At 53.6% G+C, this 12,259-nt stretch overlaps 2 protein-coding genes across 2 annotated transcripts; both read left to right on the top strand.

Annotated features, from left to right (window-relative positions):
• Positions 1-5,542: 5,542 nt before the first annotated feature.
• BESB_043640 (SAG-related sequence) lies at positions 5,543-6,661 on the top strand (the record flags this gene model as incomplete). The annotated part of the gene is made up of 1 exon (XM_029362815.1): positions 5,543-6,661. One exon carries the CDS (start codon positions 5,543-5,545, stop codon positions 6,659-6,661), a length of 1,119 nt encoding a protein of 372 aa, XP_029220181.1.
• Positions 6,662-8,353: 1,692 nt separating this feature from the next.
• BESB_043630 (SAG-related sequence) lies at positions 8,354-9,487 on the top strand (the record flags this gene model as incomplete). The annotated part of the gene is made up of 1 exon (XM_029362814.1): positions 8,354-9,487. One exon carries the CDS (start codon positions 8,354-8,356, stop codon positions 9,485-9,487), a length of 1,134 nt encoding a protein of 377 aa, XP_029220180.1.
• Between the last annotated feature and the right edge of the window lie 2,772 nt (positions 9,488-12,259).

Raw genomic sequence — 12,259 nt, 5'->3', positions numbered from 1 at the left:
CGGCGTTCGTGAACAGTTTTTACGATCTGAGGATCTCTGCCTTGCGCCCCATCTCAGACCTTGGATCCCTCTTCTCCCCCAGAATCACACTGCTGTGTGAAGCATCTACCCTTGTCTCGATGGCGCGCTCTTCTTAAAGAGGGGGCGCCAGGAGCTGAGTGTCCGGTGGTTCAACGCTCCACTCTACCCCGGTGCACAGCAGCAGGGGGAAATACGAAGAAAACAATGGAAAGTCTTGCCGCTTTGTGTTGTAGATGTGGTGGCCTGGGTGGTTCCACTTCTGGGCCGGATACAGCAGGAAAGTCTAGGGAGGGCGCGCGTAGGAACCAAAAACGCGGCATGCGTCTTCGGACGGATATGGCAGCAGGAAGCCAGCAGAGCGAAAACCTCGCATATGACACCCAACCGTGAAAAACAACAGTTTTCATGGGAAATGGAAAGGGAGACTGATGATTCAAACGACGGAAGGCAGGCCTTCAGAGACAGAGAAACGTCGCAACAGCATGCATGCGTCAGAGTAGAAGAAGAGAGGTCGGGGTTGCGCGAAGGAGAAAGTGGAGAAGCTGTAGAAACACACGACGGTGACACGCAAATGCGTGAGAGTGTCGGCGACGAAACTTATAAAATAACACGAAAACGTGGCATTGACAACGCGCGGTGACTCCTTACGTAAAGTGCTGACCTGAAACCCTAGGCGGGTGACTCAAGCATCGGTCGGCGCGGCGGAAGTGCAGCTCATGCAGAGAAGCGGCGCGGCGACGAAAAGACAGTGAGCACCTTGATTGGACGAACAGCAACAAGCAAGTAGATGAAATACATGTTCTCTTTTCATTTGAGGCCACATCATGGTGTATCCCCTACGCAGGAGTAACCATTCTCTGGTTTTATTGAAGGGTTAAATGTCCGGGTTTTTCCGTTTTGATTGAAGGTAAATGAGCCGGCCCTGCTCCAGGAGCGACGGAGGATGGCTGACCATAAAAAAGCTCCGCGGTCCATTTTGAAGCGTGTTATCAGGCACGTCTATGATTCGAACCCCCAGACCTGTTGTCGCGTGCGTCAAACACCCGACCCCACAAGGAACCCTACGAAAGGAGGCTGGTGTATAGCGCCGTTCTCACACACTGCTCTCGCCTGCAAAAAATATCTACACGAGGAACTAGCTACCCCGGCTCAACTTCCTTGTCCCAGCTCATCAACAAAGGCCGTAGAGAGCCCACAATGGGTGAAGGCGCAGCTGTGCAGGACAGCCTAGCATCAGCGAGCACACTGCCACCTTCCATAAGCAATTCCCCCACGGAAATATTGTCAGCAGTTTATACGCAATGCTGTCGTGCTGTGCTGCCTTCACTCATGCAGTATAGTGCGGTGAAATTGCCGGCACTGCGTTTAGGGATTGGGAGCTGTCATGAGGCACAACAGGCAACCGTACGTCTCCGGATGTGCACCTCTAATGTTCCTGGTTTCCTCCGGTTTCGTCCTCATTTCTCGGTTGAGCGACACCCGATGTCAGTCAACCTTCGCTGGACCAAGGCATCGGGAGCGCATCCTGGCGTGGCGTGAGCCGTCTTACATCAACTGCCCACGTGTCGGAAGACAGCCGATCGAATCCCACGGTTGGTTATCACGGGCGTAATAAACATATTGAGATCCACAATATTGCTGCTGCGCCATGTCCGATGGTCCAATCGATAGCCCCGTCTGAAGCATAGCAGCCTAGAAGCGACTGATGCAGTAGCGCGATGCAAGTGTTACACACAGCGCGTACGAATTGAAAGCAGCTGGCGCAAACGACAAAAGTAGGGTGTGCGCACTCCATGCATCCGTCAGAAGTACAAAGGCGGTGAAGTAAGGCACAGTCGTCTCAATAGAAAATCAAGGGAGAATCAACTTTCTGTTTTTCTTTTTTGCTGCCGGAGCGTTACCGTAGACATGCGAACACGACTGCCCATCGCGAGTACGACGCAGCGCTGGTGAGATGGTCAGGAGTATTTCAGGTGATACTGGTAATCATAGAGCTTGGAACCGTTAGCGTAGCAGGGTTCGGTCCCGCTAGGCAAATCAACAAGGTGCTGTGCGTAGATGTCGATTTGCATCATTCCTGGCGATCTCGTTGCTCCCGTCAGCAATTCCCATCATCGACGTTTTAGTGTTGGTCTGTGTCTGTTGATGTTTGCCCTGGTGAACTGGCCAGCCCGCACTGGCGTCGATCCGTGTGAAATTCAGGAACTTCGTGCACGAAATTTCCCTCCTCAATATAATCCGCGTGCCATCCAGTGCGGTGAGCAACAGGAAAATCGTTTGCACACGAGGCGATTGCAAGTTTGCTCCGGTGTAGCAAAATCAGACATGTGCCTCTCTGTCAAGAGCGAACAGCCACATGACTGAGCGGTTCGATATTGGTGACGCCGCCCTCCGGTGGAGCCATCATATCGGGTCCGTGAAATTCAGCTGGCGCGCCAAGTACACCGTTTTCTATTGATTTTGAGAGCCAGCCGGCTTCGCTTTTGATCAACAATGGCGGAGCTACCATTCCCTTGGCCACTTTCTTGCCTTGGAGTCGTGCACGTACCGACGGAGGAATTCTGCATTTTCGTTAACGTGGATACATAAATGCTCCTGATTTCCCAAGCCTGCCTGCTGCGTATTTGAAAGACTTTAAAGCTTTACTGATGGACAGAGAGTGCCGGAGGTGTTAGGAACAAGACCTGTTGACCACGAAAGGTCGAGAGAACTCCGATAGCATAACATGTGTCGGATATATGGAACGCGGAAGAGTGACGACCTGTTGACCGCGAAAGGCGTAGAAAGAAACAACTCACTAACTGTCGGATTCCTACAACGCGATGCTGGATGCGCCTTCAAGAGAACGGCGCTCTCGCATATTCATCAGCGCTTAGCCGCAGTGTGTTGTTTAGATGAGAGCGAGGCCACCAGCGTACTGAGCCTCGCCGTTCATCCACTGCTGGCACGACGCTACCGCGAGCTTCTCACTCTGCCTTTGCCTGGAAGGCGCGGGGGGGGGGGGGGGGGGGGGGGCTGGGGATGGGGGACATGCCAGGCCAGGCTGCGCGCGAAAGAAGCGGGCACGGAAAACTCAATGATGTGATTTCTTTGCACATCATACGTGTAGAGTCGCGTCTCCTCGTACTCCGCCTTCTTTTAGGAAGGGTTCCCTTTCATGCCTCGTGAGGGGGCTTTCCCTCTGAAGCACCGGCGACGGCGAGTTAACGAAGGGCGCCTCTGTATCGGGGTACATGTGATGACTCAGCTCTACCCGTTCTCCTCTGCTCGCTGTTCACGAGCCCTTCCGGCGACAGCACGAAAGACAACGGAGATGGGGAACGAATTTTTTGGTGCTGGTTGTGCGCAGGGGTGGGATAATTGCTCGCTTCTTGCGTGCAGCCACATACCCTCTCGCATGCGGCTTTGGGTCCGCCCGTGCAGGAAACCAGCGTTTGCATCTTGTGGCTCGCGCCCGCCCCCGGCAGCGTGGAACCAACCCGCCACGACCGCCGCGCGGCCCTGCGTCAACTGGAAGAGTGACAGTTTCGCAGTTCCGTTTTCGCGCGCAACTATTCTTCACCGTTAGACTGCAAGCTCGTGGTGTCTGACACTGTGCGTCGTTTCGACGCTTGTCAAGGAGGCCACTTTTGTTTGTCCGCCCGATCTCGCAGCACAGTGCAGTTGCATTGTAGGCGCGAAGGGATAGTTCAACGCAGCACATACCGGACCAACTACTGCAAAGGCAAAGATTACACATAACTGCAAAGAGAGCTACTCAGGCATATTCTCAAAGTATGAAGATTCCTGGTGGACCTAGGCGAGCGCTGCCGTCAATGGCATCAAGCTCACGATCCCTTCCGCTGGCTTTCCAACAGCGAACCACGCATTCTACATTGGCTGCGCTCCCAAACAAACGCCACCAGCACAAAGCCTTCGCATCAACTCAGAGACGGTTAAGGAGCCCGTCCCTGCGGCTTCGACTTGCAGTGTGCTAGTAAAGGTCAAGACTGAAAGCTCTGCATCAACTCGAGCGTTCAATGACCACATCATGGATTTAGTCGTCGGTGTTGCCGCACTTAACACTTTAGCTTGCCTTGGCATCTGACCGGATTTGATTTGAAAGTACCCCTGGTTCACCCAGACCCTCATATCTGCTCCTCGTGATTCGTGGCTGGGTGCCTGCTGGAAAAAAGGCTCTTCGGCCGCACCGAGTCGATTTTTGTAGCAGACCCAGAGAACGTTGAGCTTGTACCTATAATCCGTTCACCGTACTGGATAATCTTCACGCACTCACCGGTGAGAGCCTAAGGGCCACGCCAACCGCGCCTGACTCACAGCACAGGTGAGTATATACTACAGCGTCTTCAACAAACACTGAAGAGAATGCGGCAGGAAATAGCATGAGACATTTGCTGGTCGTGGAGAGGTATGCGACTTCCCGCCCTGTACCAATAAAGGACACTCGGTGTCTCAGTCGCCTTTTTCATCTTCCAAAGGTCGGACGCTCTTTGGAGTTCGAATTCGCATCTCATGAGGTCACGTTGATGGACGGGATTGCGTGCCACTGCAGAGTGTCCCGTGGGGGAGCCGGGCGCTTCGGGCACGAGGTCGTACGGCGGCCCCTCACCTCTACCTTCGGCCTCCTACTCCCACTGTGTGTTCTTGAATTCGCGGGCTTGCTACCAGGGATTCTGAAGCACTGAGCAGGCACACGAGATGAATGTGCGACTCAGCCTGGCTCTCAGTAAGCCGGCCTCGTGGTGGTAGCGCCCTGCTGCGAAAGCACACTCGTTGTCGCAGTTCCGCGTATCAGGCCACCCTCCCCGCCTGCTGGTCGGTGACCGAGACGCAGCAGGTCTACCGACGACCCCAGCTGTTCCTTTGTACCTGCCCTTCACTATAGAATCTCGGTCACGGGTGATAACTCAGTGCGGGATCCCGTTACGGTAGTGAAGGAGCAGGGAGGTCAGACACACTTCAGGAGAAGACATTCGTGCGCGGGCGCGGATCAAAACTTTCTGTGCTGTGTCCTGCTATCTCATGAAGGCCTGCGAGGGACCGGAGGGAGACTTCATCTAACGCCGCCCCACTTGACCCAGAAATAAGGCACTGTCGATAGCGGGCATCGGCAGGGTCTCTTCAGCTGCCATTCTCCCTCTGTCCAAAGGGAACTGCTCAGAGCAGACGATACTTCAAGCACGAAAGAACGCGTTCTATATGTCTCCGCACAGCTCGTTCGGGCACGAAAGGTGGTACAATACAGGAAAGCAGGTCACGCTACTGCTGCACCACGAGATTGACCTTATCGTGTCTTTGCGTTGCTGACTCAAGACGCACCGTCTGACGGCGAGCGCGCGCGTTTGCATCCGACCCCTCCTGAAGAACGATCTGCCCTAATTCGTGAATTCTGTCATTGCCTCAGGATGCATGAAGGAGAAAATTCCTGTGTTACAAAACTTGAGCGTTTGCCATATTGTGCCTCGCCAATCTCCCTCTTTATTTCTTTCCTGGGGCCAACGCACGGCTGATCAAAATCAAGATGGAAAAAACGCGCCGAAGTTTCAGGGCATCGTCCCAGAAGTGGATGGCCGTGTGCATGTGTGGAGTGGTGCTGCTCTGCAGCGGACTAGGTTTTGGAGAAAAATATTCGGAAGCGCTTCTGCGCACTCATTTGCGACAGGTGAGCGAACCGACAGTTGAGGCGGATCCTGATGCCATATGCGAAGTATCAAACCAGGTAACCGTCAATCAAAAACCTGTCACGGTAACACTGTCAAAAAACAAACTAGGCGCTTCATTACATTGCACAGGAGGTGATAACTTAGTCGTGCCAGGGGAACAGGGCAAGGTCTGTTCTGCACAACGGGATGAGGCGACAGTGGATGAGTGCAAAAACAGCGCGAAAAGCCAATCACTGAAGCAGGTGGCTCTGGAAGCTCTCCTTGACTCTAGCTCTATTGCTGTGATGAAGAAAGAGCTCAAAGAAGGGCTCGAAAACAAGGGCGAGGCGTGGACTTTGCACCTACAAGCAGAGCAACTCCCTCTGTCAGACAAGTCGTTCTTCATCGGTTGCCAGAAGAAGACCGGCGGAGAGGCAACCAACTGTAAGGTTACAATAAAGGTGGAGGCCAGGGACTCTTCTGTTCACAGTAACTCTGTCACGTGCGCGTATGGGACGAAGAGCAATGGAGCGAGCCCGTTGCAGGTTGAGATGACTGAAGAGCACAACACGTTGAAACTAGACTGCGGACCCACCGGCTCCATTCAGCCCACCTCCTACGAATCAACTTACTGTGAAGATCCCGATATGAAGACGTGTGGAAAACCGTACACGAAGATACTTCCCGCTTTCGAAGGGAGGTGGTGGACCAAGGCGAAAGAGGGAAGCGGCACGGTTGAGCTGAAGATCCCCGCATCCAGTTTTCCTACCGAGGACAGAACGTTTTATATTGGCTGTACTCCAAAGGACGCGGGGCTATACCCTCCGTCTCGTTCGGTGACACAGTCCACTGGGCAGTCAGTGACAAGTTCATCTTGCACGGTCATGGTGACTGTGAAGGCAGCGAGCGCTTCATCGAGGGCGATGAACCGTGCGACTATCATTGCTGCAGTGGCTGGTGCTGCCAGCCTCTCCGGGGGCTTTGCAGCATATGCCTAGGCGAAGCCGGAACCCGTGCGACCTTTGACGAGTCCATCTTTGGCGCGATCTTCGAAGGCGCACGAACATTCTCTGCTGCAGGGCGTCCTGCCGCCACTTCAGCCTTTCCACTTCCCTCCAGGAACCTGGGGATCTCTCCATCCCCTTCTGGTTCATGCATGTCGGGAGTTTTTGTTGTCGCGGTTTTGAACAGCCTCCACGAGTCGCTGTCCCCACTGCGCTGCGGAGCATCTTGTCTGCCGTCTGTGCTATGCGGGCCTGTCTGAGGAATTTCCCACGACGCCTTACCTTGTGATGTCAGGAGACGAAACTTGAGGATAATTTGGTGTTTGGTGTACTCTACGCCTGAAGGTTGTTGTGATGACCTCCGAACCTCGTGGAAATGCAAGAGTAAGTGCGCGGAACAATTCATATCCGAAGATCGCCGGAGTTCGCCGTTTTTTGAGCTAACGTTCGGCTCATGTTCGCAGGGTGCCTAGGCAATGCCAATGGCATCTATCATGCGTTGTTTCCGGAGCGCCCTGTTTCTAGCACTACAGCTGCTGGGAAGTGTCGTCATCGGTAGCTTTGAATCACGAACGGGTGCCTCCTTTCGCACAACATTAGTGTTTGCACTTCAGTGGAGGCGGTTCATCATGGAAACGGCCCTCTGCTGGTGATGGAACCGCTCCATCCTTAGGCGTACCTCGGAAGCATCGCAGGAGAGGACTCTATTGAGCTTCATTCCTATGAAAACCTTAGGTTGCAGCGTTACGTCAAGAAGCACGTGAGATAGTTGAGACAGATTCATACCATGGGGTGAAGCTGGCCTTAATGTCTTGCTGTGTCGAGAGCTCTCTCGCCCTCTTGTGCTGTCCTGCACAACTTAATTGAGGCGGGGGTTTGAATCTGGCGTTAGTTTCTAGTTTTCGTCGTGGTAGGCCCCATTGTCTCTTGGCAGTTTTGCCGCCACGCGTTACACCTCACATCACAGCTGCTCGCCGAAGAGCGAGCATTCTGCCGTGCAGCTGTGCTTTCTCAAGGAGATTCTCAAAACGCAATCCTGAGCAAATTCACCGTGCCGTACCCTTATCTGTGCGTGCAACGCCCATGCTGACTCGCGGGTCCGTTCGAAACGGAACAAACCTCTCCCCTGTGGTGGCACGTCTCTGGTTGCGTCTCTTTGCTTGCATGTTGAAATGCGCAGCAAAGACAGATATCCAGGAGGAGCTAGACGGATCTTTTTTAGTCCTCCATTAAGAAGAGAGCATTTGGTGGCTGCGCACTAGCTGCAATATGCCTCTCGGCGTGTGACGCCCGAACATTCCGCGCGGTTGTAAACAACGTTTGTGCATACGGATCGACTGTGAGGCTTTCACATGCTTCATTTTCTCGTCTATACCCTGCGTTCTGCCTGAGGTTTACAAAAAAACCAGCAGCATGAGTTACCGTTACAATCACAAGATGACAACTACCTACCGGCGAAAGATCCGTCAGGGTCAGACAACCCCGATAGCCGCCCCTTGGTGGGGACGAACGGGTTCCCCAAGAAGCGGGATTCACGGGCTAGAGGCGATCGATACGCACGCGTCAGCGGCGGGGAGGTTTAGGGCAGCCGAGTCAGTGTGCACATGCAGATACTTGCCAAAAAACATAAAGTCCAGTGCAGCATCTTCATTGAATGAGGGTATCGCTCTGAATCATTTTCGCGTGATGCAGACATATAGTGGATTCGATGGACGGAGTGGAGTGTTCATGTCATCGACCAAGATGCTCGTCTTGATGTGCATCGGTGGATTCCTGTTGTTTTCGGTTGGACAGGCTGTCGAGGGCCAACTCGCTAATGCCGAAGGACACTCTGCGGATGGCATTCTGCCCAACTCTCAGGAGCCTGTGTCCTCTACATGCAAGGTTACAAATGACGGGCAGCAAAACAATGAAGGCCCAACTGCAGCCACTCTAACGATTTCGAAGGACACTCTAAGCGCGACCTTGCGCTGCGAAGGAGAGGGCAATGCTGTTGTACCCACAGACAAAACAATGGTCTGTATTGACGAGGAAAACGCTACAGTCCAGACGTGCACAGGCAGCACAGCGAAGCAGGTCGCTCTGACCGGTCTCCTTGCTCCGGCGAAATCGGAGCCGATCACTAAGAGCAGCCCACCCTCATCTGCTAACGTGCAGGAAAGGACCCTGAAAATACAAGAGTCCCAGCTTCCCTTCACGGATAAGACGTTCTTCGTCGGATGCCAGAAAAAAAGCAATACTAATGACACTAAATGCAAAGTTACAGTAAAGGTGAAAGCCCGGGCTTCGTCTGCCCAGCGCAATGCGGTGGTGTGTGCATACGGCGAGGACAGCAACAACGAGGGGCCCGTAAGGGTAGAAATGTCGGAGGAACAAAACAAGCTTTCCATTGACTGCGGCCAAGACGGAGCCTTTTTCTCAGTAACCTACACTGAATACTGCCCCCCCGAGAGCACAGATCTGAGAGAATGCACTGAGAAGTTCGCCGATCTCCTACCTAGTTTTTCACCAAGCTGGTGGGTCAAAGGTGACAAGGGCGCCCCGTCCGTCTTCACTATCCCAGCGACAGACTTCCCTGCTGCCGATCGGCAGTTCATGGTCGGTTGCGCGCCGAGATCGACATCCGCCGAGAGGCCTAAAGTTACCGATCAAAAAGATGAGTCCGCTCCTAGTTCTGTTAGATCCTCTTTGTGCAGGGTAGTGGTGACTGTGAAGGCAACGCGTGCTTCTTCGGCTACATCTCGAGTGCAGACCTTCACCGCAGCCTCTGCTGTAGCAGCCGCTATGGGATTCATCGTCTGGCTGCCGGCCTTGGCATGATATCCGCGCACACTGCGAATTCATGCATACTCTTGTCAAAAAGGCTCTCATGATCGTGGGCTGTTTTTGTCTATCCTGGTGGCATATCAGCGTGCTGAACGCGCTTCGCTTTCAAACTACCATCGGCTTGTCAACAGTTGTCTGCACACCCGTCCTCGGTGTTGCTGTGCATCATCTGAGCAGCTTCCGGTCGCTTAGAGTGTTCTCCCCCCCCCCCCCCCCCTCCCCCCCGCAGGTGCCTCCTATGGTCGTAGGCAGAGCGGCAGGCCATGACTCTCAGCACCTGTCCTGCACAATGTAACGGCTTGCCGAAATGCGTTTCCTTTTTCGGTGATTTGTTGCGTTCGGTTCCTACGCGGCACTAGTTTGCTCTCCTACGTATGCCCGCGGACAACTGCACACACACAGGGATATCCATCTGTCTACACTTTTCCTGTGGATGAATACGGACGATATCTTACATTAATAACCGTTTCTGACCTACAGCTTACAGACTGTATGTACGGGAGAGAGCAGTTCAACTGTCCCCTTGAACTCTTGAAATGGTTACAAGAAATGCTGGCGCTGACACGGTAGTGCGCGTGCCGCTCGTGTGTCGGTTTGTTGGCCTCTGCTTCACCGTCGACACCCCGCCACGACAATAAACTCTAAACTACCGATCCGACTAAGCGACCGTGCTGCAGACCTTGCTCAGTTCAAGCAGCGAGATCTCAATGGAGGCCACCAGGGTAGACCAAGACAAGGGTGAGCAGTGCACCTTGAAGCTGGAAGAGTCGCAGCTTCCTTCGTCAGATAAAGAGTTTTTTGTCGGATGCGAGAGGACGAGCCGGACGGCCTCTACGTGCGAATTCACCGTCGAGGTGCAGGCGCGGCATCGTCTGTCGGGAACCATGTCGTAAGCTGTGCCTACGGGCATGACTGCAATCGCGGAGGCCCCTGAAGGTTAACATTTCAGAGGCACACAACAAAGTCACTCTCGATTGCGGAAAAGAAGGCGTCGTTCAGCCGTTTTTCGGCTCAGGGAACAACTGCCGCGAGGATGCGAAATTGGGGATGTGGACAAGGATTCTAAAAACATCCTTCAACGCACCTGACAATACCAGTGACCGGCCTTCCGCTGAAGACCAGTCTTTTTTTGTGGGCTGCACTTTGAAGCCAGCGGACGGAAGTCTACCCAAGACCCGGATATGTCCCGAGGCAGAGTCGTCATCGCCTGACACCAAGTCATCGAATCGCAGTGTGCAGGTGACTGTCGAGTCTGCTGGCACTTCATCGGCGGCAAAAGCCACGGCGGCAACTTTCGTGGGAATTGCGGGTGCTTTCACCTTCACAGGATCGGTGTGTGCGTTATCATAATGTTGAGTCCGGTTAGTATGGTTGTGGGTTTTATCACGTTTAAAGGGAACAGCAAGACAGGAAACCATTGTCGGCAGACTGGTGTTCACCGGTACCTGATTCCCAACCTTTTACGGTGGTCGCCAACGGTCGAAACACAGATCTAGTTCGTGGACTTCTGTCCTTCCCAAGCTGGGCGCTTGTGGTGCACAACGTGTGAAATGACGGGAAAAATTGTTTAGAGATCCTGTTCTATCCATGCAGCGGCAATATGCAGCGAGCCACCAGCACGTTAGAGAAAACGCCATAATGCACTGCGCTGGCTGGCTTCACGACTTTCTACAGGCATTTGAGATATCACGTTCCGGGAACCTGTGACCCCATTTGTACGTCGTCCCTATTCTAACGACGCACATCACAATCTTTTCCTTTGGAGCTGCGGACACGGTGCCGACCCCATGGATACTTATCTGGCAACTTCAGCACCCGAGTGCATCATCCGAAGCCGGACACGATTCGCTCTCTGGAACATCTATCCCCATAACCGTCCACCTTGCAGAAAACCCGTGAACATACAGTTACCACATACGCGTGAAACACCCCCGCATTCACTTCGCTAGGCCACGCCCCATGGAACGATCTATAACATGGTCTGTTTTGAACTCGCACACGAACGTCAGACTTCAACGATTCTACTCACAACTTCTGACAGATGAGTCTCCCTTAACACGCCAATTCGTCCACAAGGTTTCCCGGCGAATAGTGCTTTGCCGCCCTGGTGACCCCGAAGATCGGGTGCCTGTTCTGCAGTTTTTTCAGGGCCAGCCCCACAGGAATTTTTTCGGTTTGTTCGGTCTGCGTTGGGATAAATATAGTAAAAATAGACAAGTACTGCTTCAAGCCCAGGAAGACACAGAGCAGGGGAGACGAGCAGCTCATTATTCCGCCCACAAATAGGCGCCACCATATCAAGAACGAGACGCACCAATCCAACCCTGCCTCTTCTTGAGCCCCTTTTGAGGACTTCAGCGTCACCTCTGGAGGGAGTAGACGACAAACAGACAGGCAGAGACAGCACACGTGCGGCTTCCTCGCCGACCAGCTTCCCCCCCGGAAGAAGAAGCTCGAACAGAATTAATGGAGAACTGGAAAGAGCTTCCGTGCACCTTGGGTGCGTGACAGCAGGGCCTTCAAGCTCGCCGCTGGTCACCAAACGAGGAAAAGGGGATCAACTGATCGGAAGCACTTTGACTGGTGTTCTCACCCCGCTCACTGCTTTGGGGGCATGCTTTGTCATTAATATGCATCGTGGGCGCGACGCACGAAATCTCGTTGAAATTCTAGGTCCGTTGCCCCCGACCACTCGAACTGCCGTTGCGGTACACCCCAGCAAACGCGCGCGTCCGCGGACGCAGCTTCCTGTCTAAGTGTTTCTTG

This window comes from Besnoitia besnoiti, chromosome III (assembly GCF_002563875.1).
Source record: "Besnoitia besnoiti strain Bb-Ger1 chromosome III, whole genome shotgun sequence".
NCBI lineage: Eukaryota > Apicomplexa > Conoidasida > Eucoccidiorida > Sarcocystidae > Besnoitia > Besnoitia besnoiti.
The sequence above is the reverse complement of the archived record's forward strand: the minus strand, read 5'-3'. Positions and strand labels throughout refer to the sequence as shown.